This window comes from Papio anubis, unplaced genomic scaffold (assembly GCF_008728515.1).
Source record: "Papio anubis isolate 15944 unplaced genomic scaffold, Panubis1.0 scaffold262, whole genome shotgun sequence".
In the NCBI taxonomy this organism is placed as follows: Eukaryota; Metazoa; Chordata; class Mammalia; order Primates; family Cercopithecidae; genus Papio; species Papio anubis.
Window position 1 is genome coordinate 89,040 of NW_022162698.1, and position 17,455 is coordinate 106,494.

Sequence of the window (17,455 nt, forward strand, 5' to 3'; positions counted from 1 at the left end):
ATTCTTCCCTCTTCAACCCGTTCCTCCACCTCCCTCCGCAGACCAGCCAGTGTTCTCTCCAGATCTGCCTCTCCCTCCATGCCGTGCTCTCGGGCCCTTCATGGTGAAGCCAGGTGGCCGTCCTCCTGCCCCTGCCCCTGAAGGAGAAAGCTCCAAGACCTGCTGTGTTCATGTCCCCTTCCTGGACCCCACCTCCACGTGCCCACCTACCTCCTCGACATGCCTGAGCCCCTATCGCTCTCCTCTCGCAGCAGCCTCAGGTGCAGAGCCTGGGGACTCTGGTCTGACACCGATGGCTTCTCAACTGCAGTCAGCACACCTGCTGCTCACCAGCCCTGGCCAGGCCAAGTCACAGCCAGGCCCAGCCCTGGATTCAAGGTTGTTATTTCGGCAGAATGGATCATCCAGGCATCTCTGGCTTGTCTCTGCCCCCACTCCTGTACCCCGTGCCCCGATGCCCTGGGGCTGCTGCTGCTGACGTCTCCTTCCTGCCTACATCAGACCCAGCTCCCCCATGTTCATCCCTGGGGCCTGGGCCACCTGCTGCTCCCGCTGGCTCATCCACTGCCCATTACTAAGCCACACACAGCTCATCGACCTACAGCCACACTTGCCATACGTCCTTGCAGACCATGAGTCCAGAGAAGCACATGATGCAACCTCCCACACCTGACTCTTTTACAAACCAGCAGCCTGCTGGGAGGCTGCTCTCCTTGTCTCCAGGGCAGCAGCAGGGGAAGCAGGGAGAATGAACAGCCTCCAAAACACTCCTCAGATGGAGCCGCCATGGAGGAACAAAGGGTCAGCATCAACAAAACCCATTTAACCCAATCAGCCTCCTGCCCAGCAAACCGAAGAGGCATGCTCTGCCCTCAGCCAGAGTCCCAGGGTCCTGGCCCTGGCAGCCTCTTTGTTATTCCTGGCTCCCGGGACCGGGACTCTCAGGGTACCCATGCCAGGGAGGCCTGTATGGCCGGGAGCAGATGTTTCCTTCTGTGCCCTCTGTGGGCTCAGGAAGACCCCACTCTGCAGGTGGCAGGAAGGGGCTGCATTGAGCAAGGGGCCCAGCAGCTGGAGTGGGCCTGGGTCTAACTCTCCACTCCTGTTCACATTGGCAAAGCACCGCAGCTGACACGGCTGCGGGAACATCACGCTCAGGGAAGTCGGCGACGGCTGTTTCCCAGCTGCTTTGCAATTTGCTGAGTTCAACATACACGTATTGACTGCCCACTGTGTTTTTTGTGCTCACTTGGAAATTCTGTTGAGTGCCTACTATGTGGTAGGCACTCGTCTGGGTGCTGGGGGTATGACCTAGGGCAAAAGTGTCAGTTCAGGTCTCCTGGGAAGTAGACAACAAATTGGAGTTAGAAATGCAAGAACTGTGTTAGGAGAAGGAGCTGTAAAGGAGAAAGGGGCGAGGGGCAGAGTAGTCAGGGAGAGCCTGGAACGCACCAAGCACAATGCTTGTGAAGGAGAGGGGCCATTGAAGAGCTGGGCGGGGGAGCCTCAGCCGGCCCCAGGGGTCTCTGGAGCAAAGATGGCCAGTAGTGGGGTCCCAGGTTGGGCAGGATGAGTTGAATGTGGCGGAGGATCCCCAAGTAGCTGGAGGCTGTCAGCTGACTGCACTTCTTGCAGAGGCTTCTCTCTTGAAGGCCAACCTGAGAAGAGCACCTCCATGGTGGCCACCAGAGATTAAGTGCAGCTGCCATCCTGTGGAGGGGATGGACAACACACCAAGCAGCAACGGCACCCCCTTCTAGAACAGAGGCCCCAAATGACAGTGCTTCACGGGAGGTGGGAGCTGGCTGCTCACGGTGGCTCATGCCTGTAATCCCAGAGCTATGGGAGGCCAAGGTGGGAGAATCTCTTGAGACCAGGAGTTCAAGGCCTGCCTGGGCAACATAACGAGACCCCATCTCTACAAAAAATACCCCCCCCCCCAAAAATTCAGCTGGACATGGTGGCATGTGGCTATAGTCCCAGCTACTCAGGAAGCTGAGGTGGAAGGATTCCTAGAGCCCAGGCTAGGCTGCAGTGAGCTATGATGGTGCCACTGCACTGCAACCTAGGTGACAAAGTGAGACCCAGTCTCTAAAAAAAAAAAAAAAAAAAAAATTATTAAGCTGGAGGTAAGCCCTTTTCCATTTTTTCTTAACCCTGTTGTTTAGGATGTGGACTTGATGGTGCACTGTCTTGAGCTACATGGACGAGAGAAACACCCTAGGGATGGGAGAGAGGAGGGTGGATCCCTGAATGACTGCATGGAGCAGAGTTGCCACCGCAGCCCTGCCCTGCCACCCCTAGACCATGTGCTGGAGAAATGAACCTCTGTCTTGTTAAAGCCACTGTTGTTAGACGTAGCTAAGCCTAGATCCTAAATACAAACATAACATGTTCTTTTTTTTTTTTTTCCCTGAGGCAGTCTCACTCTTCGCCCAGGCTGGAGTGCAATGGCGCAATCTCGGCTCACTGCAATCTCCTCATCCTGGTTTGAAGCAATTCTCCCACCTCAGCCTCCCGAGTAGCTGGGACTACAGACGTGCGCCACCACATCCAGCTAATTTTTTTATTTTTAGTAGAGACGAGGTTTCACCACAGTGGCCAGACTGCTCTCGAACTCCTGACCTCAAGTGATCTGCCTGTCTTGGCCTCCCAAAGTGCTGGGATTACAGGCATGTAATCCTTACCTGGGTCCTTCCCAGTTTGGAGGGATCTCACAGTACATGCTGTAGCCAGTACCACGTTCTACTGTCTCTTCTAAAGCACAGTTCCTAGGCCAGAGCTTCAGCTTGGCATGCAGTCTTGTTAGAAATGCTAATTCCAGGGCCCCCTAGACCTCCTGACTCAGAAACTGGGAGTGGAGCCAACAATCTGGAGAAAGAACCACCACACCTGGCCAAACACAGCATGTTCTTTTTGTCCACATAAAACTTACCGTCTTGACCATTGTGAAGTGTACAGTTCAGTGGCATTAAACACATTCACATTGTTGTGCAACCATTACCATCGTCCATCTCAAGAACTTCTCTGTCTTCCTCAAATTGAAACTCTGTCTCCAATGAACAGTAACTCCTCATTCCCCATTCCCTTAGCTCATATAAGTGGAATCATATAGAGTTTGTCTTTTTGTGGCTGGCTTTTTCCCCAGAATATTACGTCCTCACATTCTTCCGTATTGTAGCACCTGCCAGAATTTCGTTCCTTTGTAAGACTGAATAATATTTCATTGTGTGCATAGACCACATTTTGTTTAGCGATGGTCATTTCGGTGCCTTCCACCTTTTGGTTGTTGTAAAGAATGCTGCTATAAACATGGGTGAACAAATATCTGTTGGAGACCCTGATCTCAATTATTTTTTGCGTATTTTTTGGCATGTACCCAAAAGTGGAATTACTAGATTATATGGCAATTCTGCACAGTGACTTTTCAACTAGTGTTTAACATGGTGTTTTGACAGAATAGTTGTAAGATTACACTGAAAAAACAGCCGGGAAAGTGCTGTGAAGGCGGCCCATGAGCTTGCAGGAAAGGCGGTCAGCAGCACACCTCCACTGTAATGGGTTTGTTTACCCGCTTGCCTGCCAACAGCTGCAGGACCCTTTCCTGGCCCTGCCCCACATTGCCCCCCACATTGGACCCGGCTGTGCTGCACCTCTGCCCTTCTGCCTGGCTCCTGCTTGTTATAGGGAAGGGCTGGAGGGCTCTTTGTCCAGGTTTGTCATCCAGTATAAGTGCTTAATGCACACGGATGGCTTTACCCGGCTCTCAGCCAGTGAACTCAGCATCTGCTCCAGCCCTTTAGCCCTGAGCTAGGCTATCTACCTTCATAGGCCAATCACAGGCTGTCACAGGTAAATGACCACGCGTGGTTTGTGCCTCACTTTCTGACTTTGGAACATAATCCCACAGTGGGGGTGGGGGAGGGCCATTTTTCTGGAGCTTCCTCCTATTTTCAAGCTTTATCTTGCAGAACAAAACCTCCTAAGCAGAAGCCTCGATGTCCTCTTTCTGTGGATTGAATGTGTCCCCCAAAAGGCATGTATTCAACACTTAGCCCCCAGTGCAATGGTATTGGGAGCGGGGGCCTAATAGGAGGTGTTTAGGTTATGAGGTGCCCACTGTCACGCATGGATTAATGCTGATTATAAAAGGCCTTGAGACTGTGAGTTTGGTCTCTCACCCTCCTGATTTCCACCATGGGATGAGGCAGCCAGAAGGCCCTCACCAAATGCTGGGCTCAGGCCGGCACCATGCCCTTGGGCTTCCCAGCCTCCAGAACTATGAGCCACATAAATGTCTGATTATTATAAATGACCCAGTCTCAGGTATTCTGTTATAGCAGCACAAAATGGACTCAGACATCTGTCTGCCAGCCCTGCCCTCCTGAGGCCTGGAATGCTGTTCGCCGCACTTCCCAGCCTCTCTGCTTTGCCTCACACTAACTTCCTTCCCTGGAACCAGCAGTTCCTGCTTGTCTGGGCATTTTCAGATCTTACTGATCTTTCAAGGGCACCTCCTCTGTGAACTTACCTGGGTCCTTCCCAACTTGGAGGGATCTCATAGTACATGCTGTAGCCAGTACCACATTCTACTCTCTCTTCTAAAGCACAGTTCCTGGGCCAGAGCTTCAGCATGGCCTGCAAGCTTGTTAGAAATGCTAATTCTAGGGCCCCCCTAGACCTCCTGACTCAGAAACTGGGGGTGGAGCCAACAATCTGTGTCTTATTGGCATAGATACTTCTAGGTCTACCAGGCTGCCAGGGGGCCTTAATGGCCTGACAATCATGAGGCACGAAGGCAATGCCTGCGAGTCAGCAGCAAGGGATCCCAGCTGGTCTCCCCATGGGTTTTTCTTCCCTCCTCTTCTTCTTAAAATGGAGGCAAAATTTTCAGCAAAGCACACAAATGTTGGTGTGCAACTCAATGCCTTTTAACAAATGTGTCCACCCCATCATCACACCCCAGATGAAGACATGGAACATTTCCAGGACCCCGGAAAGCTCCCTGGTGCCTCCTTCCCATCAATAACCCCATCCTCCACCAGCCCCACCAGGAAACCACCACCCTGACTTCTGTCTCCATAGATGACTTTTGCCTGTTTTTGAATTCCATACTGTGCATGCTCTTTTGCGTCTGGATTCTTTCGTCCAACTTTATCTGCGAGATTGATCTAAGTTGTTGCATGGCAGAGTCATTTGGTCTTTTCCTTTGCTATGCAATGCAGGAGAACATTTGTTTGTTTTTAGTTTATAGAATGCAGTAAGTTTACTTTTGATGGACAACAGCACTTGTTTCTCTTGGGTGTCTGACCCTTTCCCATGCTTTCCAACCCCAGCTTCTAAGCTCTCTGAGAGTACAGAGTTTGCCTCTGTCCCTCCTGGCCTGGCATGCAGGCTGCTCCTGTCAGTATTTACTTAGTCCAAATTGCAACAGGGGCAGGTCCCTGCTAGCTGAGGGAGCTATTCTTCCAGCTCAGCCAGGGGTTGGCCAGTCTTGTCCCCTGGGACAAAACCCAGCCAGAGCTCTGGGCACTGTGGTTCAGAAGGCCTGAGACACGTGGTTTTACCAGGGCTGGGTACCAAGAACCATGCTTGAGGCTGATGGCATTTCACTGGCAGTGTCTCTGGGGGCCTGGGGGACTCAACCGTGGGAAGCCTGTTCTGCACACAGCCATGGCGCAAGAAATGCGGTTTCTCCTGTGACGGTTCAGTGAGAACCATGATGGCAGTGGTGCAGCATCCTCCCAGCTTGGTTTTTAAACACGGGAAGGGCTTCTAAAAAGTCACACAGCTGGTTAATGTTTGAACCAGGGTGGAAGAGGTTTGTTTGAAGCAGTGGGTGGAGCTGTCTGAATGCCAGGACGAGGGTCACCCTGGAGGCGGGTGACACAGGGGGCAGTGCAGGTCAGAGGCAGGGGCTGGGCCCAGATGCCATGCGAGCTCCAGGCCACTTTCCCAGAGAAGTGAGAAGTGGCCAGGCTGCCGGAGACGGTGTGGCCTCTTCAGGCCCTCACTGGTCCTGATTTTGAGGGGTGACTCATGCCGGCTTGGACATCCACTTCTGGCTCAAGTTGCTCTGGGTTCCTCCACACAGACCAGAGGGATTCCTACGTCACAGGAATCCAGGAAGCGGTGGGGGGAGTTGCAGGTTGAGAAGACAGAGGGTAAGTGGCCCCAGGGCCCCTCCCCTGTTGAGTCACAGGAAGGGAATGGAAAGTGTAGGCTGAGGCTGAGTCAGGGCCTAGCCTCACCTTCTCGGGACCTCATCTGGGCTCTGAGGTGAGAGGCCCATCTGTCCTCCCCTCCTTGCTGCCTCCTCTCCTAAGCATGAGGAGGGCGAGCAGGAAGGATTGAGGTTAGTTCTCAAGAAGGACTTCCTGACCCGCGCTGGGCGACACAGAGGCATCTCTCAAAGGAAGTTGTGAAATCTTCCTTGGGACCAATTTGAGGTTTGGTCTGGGTCCAACCAGGACTACCTTTATGGCTCTAGACTGTTTTCAAGAGTTAGACATTCCTTCCTCGACGTGGCTCAGGGAACACCCGATGTGTGCCAGGCCTGGTGGCAGGAGCAGGGCCAGCTGAGTGTGGGAGATGCCCCACTCTGGAGGTCTTCTCTAGGTCAGCATTACAGCAGCCTTGGAGGAGACCGCCCCCACCCCTTCCGTCCTCCCGTCCTCCTGGCTCCCTTGGGCAGTCTGCTCTGCCAGCCACACCACACTCCGTTTTCGCTTTCGGATTCCGGAAGGAAACTATGGGCAATAAATAAGACAAAGGGTCAATTTCCTTCCTGTGCAAATTCCAGTAGCATTTGCAGTGCCCCAGGCTTGGGAGGGCGCCCTCCTAAGTGCTTTACCTGCCTTCACTCCGCCACAGCCCTGTGAGGAAAGTGCTCCCCTTTCACAGAGAAGGAAACTGAGGTTCAGTGGGGTGAGCAGCCTGGCTACAGTGGCACTGCCAGCGAGTAGCAGACCCAGCCTGTGACCCGGGCAGTGGCATGGCAAACAGCCAGCAAGCACTGGGTGCTTTTCCTGCACTGGGCCAGCACTTTGCAGGCATCGACTCAATTGAACCCTCACAACCACCACACATTGGTAAGAAAACCACCCTGACAGTCCCGGGAAAATGCGCAGTCTTTGTGCACTGAAGGAAACAAAAATGGACACATCAGTCATCAAAGAAAACAGAGAGATCCATCTGGAGTGCCTTGAATTGGCAAATGGTTTAATTTTGCTGTATAGGGACACTGGCCTTGCTGGGGCACCGTGGAGCGGGGCCCTGTGCTGGTGGGTTGTTCACTGGGCCCACCTTTCTGGAATGCTGGAAGGCACCGTGGCAGGACCCACGGAATGCCTTCAAAAGCCAGTGGTCCATGTCCCTGTCTCCTTCCTTAGACTCTTTCAGAAGAGACTGGTCAGAGGTTCAGCACAGATGAACCTACAAAGCATCACTTACAATGGTGAAAAGGCAGAAGAATCACTGAATTCCACCAAGGCAGAGCAACCGAGGAAATCACAGGTAGAACACTAGGGAGCCACAAGAAACGACATGTTTGAGGGGATATTTATAGCACAGGAAAATGTTCATGATCTAATGCTACACAAAAAGGGCAGGATACAAAACAAGGCGTATTTGAAGAAAGAGGGTGGCATGGTTGTCCATCCACTGCTTTCAGGGACTGGACTAAGTGACCCGGATCAGAGTGGGGTGAGAGATCTGCTTCCTGCCTGAGCCCTGTGAACAGCTGAAATCACTCGTGTGTCTGCAGGAATCATTCTTACATTTGCTGTTCTGAGATAACTTCAAACCTACACAAAATTTGCAAGAATTAAAAATACCCTGCCACATACTCTTCACCTACATTCACCCATTATTAACATTTTATCGCATTTATTTTCTCTCTCATTTTTTTTTTTTTTTTTTTGGACAGAGTCTCACTCTGTTGCCCAGGCTGGAGTGCAGTGGCGTGATCTTGGCTCACTGCAAGCTCCACCTCCCGTGTTCACGCCATTCTCTTGTCTCGGCCTCCCAAGTAACTGGGATTACAGGCACCCACCACCATGCCTGGCTAATTTTTCTGTATTTTTAGTAGAGGTGGGGTTTTACCATATTAGCCAGGATGGTCTCAATCTCCTGACCTTGTGATCCGCCCGCCTCAGCCTCCCAAAGTGCTGGGATTACAGGCATGAGCCACTGCGCCCAGCTGCTAAACTCTTCATTTTCAATTACTCCAATTGCTTGAAACTCAAATAGCCACATGGGGCTAGTGGCCACCATTTGGACAGAGTGACTCCAGCCTTCCATGTGGTGTAATTTTATTTGCTAGCCTTTAGCATCATGTGATGTGATCTTCTTCACTTGTTTTCTGTCTCTGTGACCAGAGCATCAGCTCCTTGAGGTGGGGATTGGTTTGTCTTGTCCACTGCTGTATGCTGGGCTAGAAGTGGGCCTGGCATATAGTAGATGCTCAATACGTAATCGCCGAATGAATGCATGAGTAAATGAACGACTCCTGGGGACCACAAACTCTGAATTTCTCCAAAAGGAATGCTAGTTCTGCCAGGGATTGCTGCTCTGTGACCTCAAGTCAAGATCTTGCCCTCTCTGGGCTCAGCATCCTGACCAAGGGGCGCCGGGGCCCCTGTGGTCCTAAGGCTCTGAAACTTCCTGCTGCTTACTCTGCCCTGTTGGGAGAAAAGCTGAGTGTTGAGAGAGAAGCTGAGGTAGGGTTTGCATGTCTGCTAGACTTGCTGGCTCCTTACTTCTAGCACTCCCATTATCTCAAGTAGCCATACGTTTCAAAGAAAAATGCTGCAACATCACAGCTGTAGCTCATTCACTGGATACATTGCTTCTTTTAAACCCCCACATCCTCACCATCTGTTTCTTTGTTTGAGCACCAATAAATAGCGTGGGCTCCCAGAGCTTGGGGCCTTCGCAGCCTCCATATTAGCGTTGGCCCCCAGGTCCCACTTTCTCTCTTGTCATTTCTCATTCCTTTGACTCTGCCGGACTTTGTAGCCTCCACAGCCTGGCGTTGAGTCTGATCACCCCAACATGCCCAAACTGCCCCAATTTATCCTTCATCCCCAATGCCCACCACCAGCCTCCCCAGCCACCTCATAGGAAGGGGGCCAGACGGGCTTCCTGTCCCTGGAGACTGTGTCTAGGAAGCCATCAGAGCAGGCTGCCTGTGCCCGTCTCCTAACAACAAATGGCCTTAGGAAGTATTTGGGGGTGGGATAAAGTGGTGATTGCTGTGGGGCTGTGTCCCAAATCAACAGCTCTCCAGCTGGCCAAGGGCAAGTGTTTCCCAGGAGCCAGGCCAGGGCAGGCTGGCGGTTGTGGCACGTGCACCAGAAGTCGGCTCCAGGGTCCTCCAAGCCTGGGCCCTGTAGTTGGCCACACTCACCCTTTCATGCCTGTGCTTGGGGTTCAGAGGTGGCAGGGAGTGCTTGGGCCCTACATGCTTCTTCGGGGGACCTGTAGGAACCAGGAATGAGGAATTGAGGAGCAGGTGCTGACTGTGAGTGACTTGAACCCTGACTGCTCCAGCATCCAACACTCACACGCATGCACATGTGCCTATTTAGACAGACACAACACACAGCTATGCACGCTGACATGCACGTGCTCGAAGGCATGGGCACAGACACACACTTACTTGTTTTTGTTTTCATTATTTTGAGACGAAGTCTTGTTCTGTCGCCAGGCTGGAGTGCAGTGGCATGATCTCAGCTCACTGCAACCTCTGCCTCCTGGGTTCAAGCGATTCTCCTGCCTGAGCCTCCAGAGTAGGTAGGACTACAGGCATGAGCCACCACACCCAGCTAATTTTTGTTTTTTTACGAGAGACAGAGTTTCACCACGTTGGCCAGGATGGTCTCGATCTCTTGACCTTGTGATCCACCTGCCTTGGCCTCCCAAAGTGCTGGGATTACAGGAGTGAGTCACTGTGCTGAGCCATTTTATGTAATTTTTATGTTTAGAGAGAAATCTTGCTGTCTTCCCCATGTTGGATTGCAGTGGTGGTATCCTAGCTCACTGCAGCCTCAACCTCCTGATCCCAAGCAAGACTCCCTCCACAGCCCTGCCAGTGGCTGAGATACAGGCTCACACCATGAGGCCCGGCATTTAAGCAATTTTTTTTTGTACAGATGGGGTCTTGTTTTGTTGCCCAGGCTGATCTCAAACTGCTGACTCAAGTGATCCTCCTACCTCAGCCTCCCAAACTCCTGGCATTACAGGCATAAGCCGCTATGCTCAGCCCTGTTTATTCATTATATTTGAGTTGCAAATCTTCAAAGTTCATCCATATTTGTAGGATGTATAAGTATTCCATTTGTTTTAACAACTGAATAGTATCCCCATGTGCACATATAATACATGTTGCTCATTTATTCATCTGTTGATGAACAATTGGGCTGTTTCTACCTTTTGGCTATTGTGAATATGCTGCTCTTGATGTTGGGACACAAGTATCTTTTTTTTTTTTAATTGTGTTTTATTTTTTGATAAGTTATTAGGGCACAGGTGGTATTTGGTTACATGAGTAAGTTCTTTAGTGGTGATTTCTGAGATTTTTGGTGCACCCATCACCCGAGCAGTATACACTGCACCATACTTGTTGTCTTTTATCCCTCGCCCCCCTCCCACTCTTCCCTTGAAGTCCCCAGTGTCCACTGTATCATTCTTATGCCTCTGCATCCTCATAGCTTAGCTCCCACATATCAGTGAGAACATAGGATGTTTGGTTTTCCTTTTTTTTTTTTTTTTTTGAGACTGAGTCTCGCTCTGTCGCCCAGGCTGGAGTGCTGTGGCCGGATCTCAGCTCACTGCAAGCTCCGCCTCCCGGGTTCCCGCCATTCTCCTGCCTCAGCCTCCCGAGTAGCTGGGACTACAGGCGCCTGCCACCTCGCCCGGCTAGTTTTTTGTATTTTTTAGTAGAGACGGAGTTTCACCGTGTTAGCCAGGATGGTCTCAATCTCCTGACCTCGTGATCCGCCCGTCTCGGCCTCCCAAAGTGCTGGGATTACAGGCTTGAGCCACTGCGCCCGGCCTGGATGTTTGGTTTTCCATTCCTGAGTTCAAATACCTGTTTGCAACCCTGCTGTCAGGAGATTTGGACATCTACTTAGGAGTGGAATTACTGGGTCATATGGTAGTTTCATGTTGACTTTTTGAGGAACTGCCAAACTTTTCCACATTATACATTATACATTCCATAGGTCACTGCATTATACATTCCCATGAGCAATACGTGAGGGTTCCCGTTCCTTCACATCTCCAACACTGGCTATTTTCCATTTGTTTGATAACAGCATCCTAACGAGTGCAAAATGATATCTCATTGTGGTTTTGATTTGCATTTCCCTAATGACTAATGATGTTAAACATCTTCTCATGTGTAGATGCTGGAAGTGGGGACACTGTGACAGGACAGCAGCCTTGGCATTGCCTTAGCAGCAGCCTAGGATGGGTGCCAGGGAGCACGAATGAGGGTGAGGAGGGAGAGGAAGGGGGAGAGAGAAAGAGAGAAGAGAGATGGGGAGAGAGAAGAGAGAGGTGGAAAGCGAAAGATGGGTAGAGAGAGATGGGGGAGAAACAGAGGAGGCTGGGAGGGAGAGGAGGATGGAGAGAGCAGAGAGAGAGAAAGAGAGATAGGGAAAGGGGCAAGAGATTACAAGAGAGACAGAGAAGCCAGAGAGGCAGAGAGGGAGAAAGGGAGAGAGGAAGAGAGGGAGAAAGGGAGAGAGGGAGAGAGGGAAGAGAGAGAGCAGGTCAGGGCACTCTGGGTCCCAGTTTCCAGTGCACTTGTAGGTCGTCATCACCTAACCACATGGGCAATAAAGTCCTTGTGCCAGCTGCTCACAGCCCCCGAGAGCCCCTCCTCCTGGAGAATAAAACCTTTGGTGACTGCCCTTCCTCACTGGATTTTGGTTGTGTCTAATAAACCGAGTCGTCCCGTCTATGACCTTCCTGGGCTCACAGCTCCACTGAACGCTGCTCCCTCGGTTTGGGAGGACCAGTAGTGCCCGTCTCTCACCAGGCTCCCGAGGAAGATTGTGACCTTGGCTTGGGCCCAAAGTAGCTGGGTACCCGCTGGGGCTCTGCTTCTCCTTTCACTAAGAGGAGAAAGAGACCAAAGAATGGTCAGCAGAGAGGACACCTGTGCAAACACCCAGGGAATGAGGGGCTTGAGCCGTCTTCATTTCCTTACAGACACACATTCCCTTCCATGCCTCCTTAATGAGGGCATGAAGCACAGTGTACCTGTGTCCAGCTGTGTGCAAAGGTATGTGTGTGTGCATGTGTGTGTGTTGTAGGGGCGTGCAGTAGGCAGCAAGGAGAGGGCAGCTCCTGCTTAAGGCTGCAAGTCTCTCTGAAAGAAAGATCGAGATTCCCTGGACCACAGCAGGACAGTGTTTTCATTTGCATCCATTTTTATTAGCATTTAAATCTGTATCTTGAGTAGCATATAAACCATAAGTTGGTTAACTATTCTTATAAGCATTTACACAGTAAGATAAACACATGATAATGAACACTGAAATTATGCACCCTGCACCCCGCCCCCTGCCAAAATTATCTTGCAAACCTACGCCCAGCAAAGGATCCCGTAGCACACTTTGGGAGGTGTAGACAGGAAGCCTGGGTCTCCATTGCTCATTCCATCTTTTCACCAACTGTGGGCTACCAGGCTGCGTTGGTTTGCTAGGGCTCCCTTAAAGTACCACAGACTGTGCAGCTTCAGCAACAGAATCTCACTGTCTCACAGTCCTGAAGGCTGTAGGTCCAAGAGCAAGATCAAGGTGTCGGCAGTGTAGGTCTCTTTCCAGGGCGGTCCAGGAAGGCTCTGTTCCAGGCCTCTCTCTTGGCGTGTAGGTGGCTTGCTCTGTGTCTCTTCACCTCATCTTCCCTCTATGTGTGACTCTGTGTCCAAATTTGCCCTTTTATAAGGACATCAGTCATATTGAATTGGGCACCCCCTACTGACCTCATTTTTCATTTAACTTATTTCCATAAGACGCTATCTCCAAATAAGATCACATTCTCAGGTACTGGGGCTAAGGACATCAACATAGGAATTTCAGGGGACAAGTTCAACCCATCACGCAGGCCCTCCCTGAGGCCACCTCTGCGTCATCTTTGTCTACAGGCAAGTTGGCATCTAAAAAGTGTCTGCCCAAGACATGCGTCTGGCCCATGGTACAGCCAGTCCACACAGCTAATGGTGAGACCCGGGTGGCATTGTTTCCTCACCGCCATAGCCTCACGCAGGCAGCTGCCTTCTTATAACAGGGTGGACACAAATCCCAGCACTGGTGCAATCACTTGCTGGCTGTGGGTGAAGTAGCCCCACGTCAGTGTGCTGCAAAGATGCGGCTTAGAACGTTACGGCTTGTGTGAAAGATGCGCAGATTTCTATTCCTTCCCATCTGTGGTTTCAAGTTCTGCTCGTCTGAACCCAAGGGGCTCTGTAGGGTGCCTCTGGAACAGCCGGGCTGTTTAGGGGTGCTGAAAAGACAAGGTGCCCAGGCTCAACCCAGCTTCATTCACACAAATAATCTTGTTGACATGTTTTTTTGGTCAGTTTTTTTAATTGATCTTTTGTGTAATTTTTTTTAAGAGAGGGATCCTTTGGCAGAAAGAAAATCTGAAACTCTAAATACCTAAATACTGTCCATTTTATCCATGTATTGTTGGTCCTACCCACCAAATATATCCTGATTCCATCCATTTGTCATGACCGCTTTAATCTGAGCCCCCATCATTTTTCGCCTGGATTACTGTACCAGCCTCCCCAGTGGCCTCCCCGCTGCCACCTTGCCCTCCCCCCAGGGCTCAGCAAGATTTTTCTGCAAAGGACCTGGTAGTAAGCATCTTGGGCTTCGTCGACCCTGTGGTCTTTATTGCACATACTCAGCAATTACTCAGCTCTGCCACTGCAGCCCCAAAGCAGCCACAGACAAGAAGTGAACACAGGGGAGGAACTGTGGCTCCAATAAACCTTTATTCACCACGACAGGAGGGGGACTGCATCTGGATTGTGGGCCATAGTTTGCCAACCCCTGCCTGACTTCATGGCAACACTGACCTTCATATTTATGCCTCTTAAAAACATGTGTAAGCCGAGTGCAGTGGCTCATGCCTGTAATCCCAACACTTCCAGCTGAGACTGGAGGATTGCTTGGGGCCAGGAGGTCCAGACCAGCCTGGATAACACAGTAAGATCCCGTCTCTACAAGAAACCATTTCAAAAGCAGTCAGGCATGGGGGCCCACACATGCAGTGCCAGCTACTCAGGAGGCTGAGGTGGGAGGATTGCTTGAGCCTAGGAAGTCAAGGCTGTAGTGAGCTGTGTTTGGGCTACTGCACTTCAGACTGAGTGATGGAGCAAGACTCTCTGTGTGTGTGTGTGTGTGTAAAGGTTGTGTACAAGACACACCTTTAATTAATCACAGCCAACCCTCAAATAATCCGCATAGTGTAGGACCCTTACAACGCTACACTCCCAACTCTTCTCCCCACCCAACTTTTGTTTTGTTTTTTTTTTTGAGACGGAGTCTCGCTCTGTCGCCCAGGCTGGAGTGCAGTGGCCGGATCTCAGCTCACTGCAAGCTCCGCCTCCCGGGTTCACGCCATTCTCCTGCCTCAGCCTCCCGAGTAGCTGGGACTACAGGTGCCGCCACCACGCCCGGCTAGTTTTTTAAATTTTTTTAGTAGAGACGGGGTTTCACCGTGTTAGCCAGGATGGTCTCGATCTCCTGACCTCGTGATCCACCCGTCTCGGCCTCCCACCAACTTTTGCTTTCTTTCTTTCCATGGATTCTGTGACCATCCTCCTCTCCTCACTGACTCTGCGTGAGCGGGATTCCTGGTAGGGGAAGGGTAGCTGGTGAGAAATGAAGTACCAAGAAACTAGCAAAGGGTCTTCTGGCTGTCTGGGGACAGTCCTCGTGTCATCCCTGGCCTAGTCTCAAGGGTTCTGGGCTGGTCACCCTGCGGTCTCTGTGCTGTGTCTCTGGATCTGGCCTCCATGGGAAGGACCCTGGGAGACCCAGCAGAGTGGGGTGCCTGGGTTGACAAACATCCTCCTGTTCCTCTGGCTGTGTGGCTCAGGGATAGGCCCAGACAGTGTGTCCAGGTGTGCCAGGTCACATCACCGCCCCCTTTGAGATGGTCCAGAGGACCTTGTGGTGCAAGCATGAAGCTCGACACCCAGAACCTGGGACCAACTGCCCCTCCCTGTGTCCTGGAGTTGGGGTCCAGTCCTGAGAAGACTCTCAGTCACCTGTCGGTGCTGATGAGGGGAAGGAGGAGTTTGTGGACTCAGAAGGGCCATTGCTAGGGGACTCTGAGCACCATCGCTCAGGGGTCTGGTCAGTGGGGGTCTGGTCAGCAGAGATTGAACTCTGGGGCTCAGACATAGAAAAGCTGGTCAGTGACCCTTTCTCCTTTTTCAGTTCTTGCCGCACGTGCAGAGAGAGAGGAACTTCCAGTGCCCGCTACGGAGCCAGAGTCCACAGCATGGGGAAGGCCCCATTCAGAGGCAGCACTGCAGCTAGAGGTAGCTCCAGAGCCCTCCGGGCCCTGCACCGGTACAGCCAAGGACCAGCCAAGCGAGGAACTGCCAGACCTCATGCCACCTGCTATAGCCACTGGCTTCAACCCTGGAGCTGAGAGCGTAGCTGGAGATAGATGTGGCAGAGAGGAGATTGCGAGCAAGGCTCCAGCCAGCAGCTCCCACGCTGCCCCTAGTCCTGGGCATGGTGCGAGCCTTGGTGTCGGAGACCAGGGCGTGCAGCCTGAGTTCCTCTATCTCACTAAAGAGAGGCTTCTTTTATTTACTAGAGTCACAGCCCTGCTGCATCGGGACCTTTTCACTCTGCTGGTGCTGGGGCTGTCTATCTGCAAGCTGGAGGTGCTTGAGAGCAGGAAAAGGAGCCTGTGAGGAAGGGTTCCAGCAGCTCCTCCTGCTCCCAGAGGTGGACTCCTCCTTCAGGCATGGAGGTCTCTCTGCTACTGGGCTTCTGGGCTATTTGCCCCTGATTTGCTCCCTGGGACGGGCTCTTCTTAACAGGCAGGCAAGGGGCGTGGGGACCAGGTGGGGGCTTCAAAGGGTACAGCATCAAATCTTCCAAACTCAGCACTTGTGCCCCGGGGTCTCTAATCTGTCTTCTGCCCTAGGATTTATTAATAGTGTTAAATTACCAGTTTATACAAATGACGTTTAAATAAAATTTGATTTCTGAAACTTCATGCCTTTTTGAACTCCCTAATGTTAGATGGTGTTTTTGAGGCGATCCTGAAAATCTCTGATAGTTGTGTCTTTTGTTGTGGTTGTTTGTGTGACTGAGTTACCACCAAATCAACTGTTATTGGAAACCTTTCAGGTATGGCTTTTAAAAGACCTTGACCTACTCTTGCCTGTTTTGACCCTCCAGTTTATTGTGGAAAGAAGGATCATGTAGTTTTATGTCTCCGGCAGATCAATCACTTTCCTCCATCCATAGCAGGGAGGAGTCATGGCACCCCAGAGGGTTACTAGGAGGAGGAGGTGAGGTGGTGTATGGAATCCAGCCCTGCCACACAGACCTAGCACATTACACCCTAGCTGAGTCCCCTGCTAAGGAAGGGGCACGCCCTCTGCCCTCTGCCCTCAACTGTCAGCCACCCATCCCCCATCTGCATCCCCAGGACTGCCCCAGATTGGGAGGTCTGCGATTGGGGAGGACACATAGATGTTCTGATGCTAGCTACGGGTCCTAGGGTGGGGGTGGTGACAGCAACAAGGATCTGGGTGCATACATGAGTTGGGCAGCCAGGCCTGGCCAGAGCAGTGACACATGCATCCACACATTAGTGTACTCACATACATGTGCACGCTCACCTGCACAAACACGCTGCACACACGCATGTTGAAACTTCAGGGATGGGAGGATGCTGACTCCAGGCCCTGCTTGGGTCTGTAATGGGTGCCATGACTCCACAATGTCACTGGTGCTGCATACCCTCCCGCCTACCTGCCTGCCCTCTCTGTATCTGGAGCTCTTGGAGACAAGACACACAGCGGTGTCTGGTTCTGCATAGAGGAGGTTTTCCTAAGTGAGAGGCACAGCTGGATCAGCAGACTCAGGTGAGTGTGACCTGCTGTGTTCCCTCCCTGCCGACGTGGGACAGTCGCTACCTGGTGGGCAGTGCTGTCCTCTGGGCAGGTGCCGAGAAGGGTCATCCCTGAGCACTCACCAGGTGCCCATTCTGCACTGACTGTGTAGACGGTTGTTTCCTGCATCCTCACAGCAACTCTGTGGGGTGGGTGCTGTCCCCAAATGCACCCGTTTGACAAGTGAGCTGTCTAGGGTCAGAGGAGCCGATACTGGCCCAGGGACCCAGATGTGAGCCTGGGATGTGCTCTCAGCCCTGCCCTGTGCAGTGCTGGACTCAAGCCCTGACC

At 51.8% G+C, this 17,455-nt stretch overlaps 1 protein-coding gene across 1 annotated transcript in view; it reads left to right on the plus strand.

Moving 5' to 3' along the window:
• LOC101004059 overlaps positions 1-16,178 on the plus strand; it is a 29,406-nt gene extending 13,228 nt beyond the window's left edge. Inside the window, 4 exon segments of the mRNA XM_031661832.1 lie at positions 42-198; positions 1,121-1,216; positions 5,893-6,164; positions 15,465-16,178. Of these exon segments, the coding sequence (XP_031517692.1) occupies positions 42-198; positions 1,121-1,216; positions 5,893-6,164; positions 15,465-16,078 (1,139 nt within the window). The 3' untranslated portion in view covers positions 16,079-16,178.
• The last annotated feature ends 1,277 nt before the right edge of the window (positions 16,179-17,455 follow it).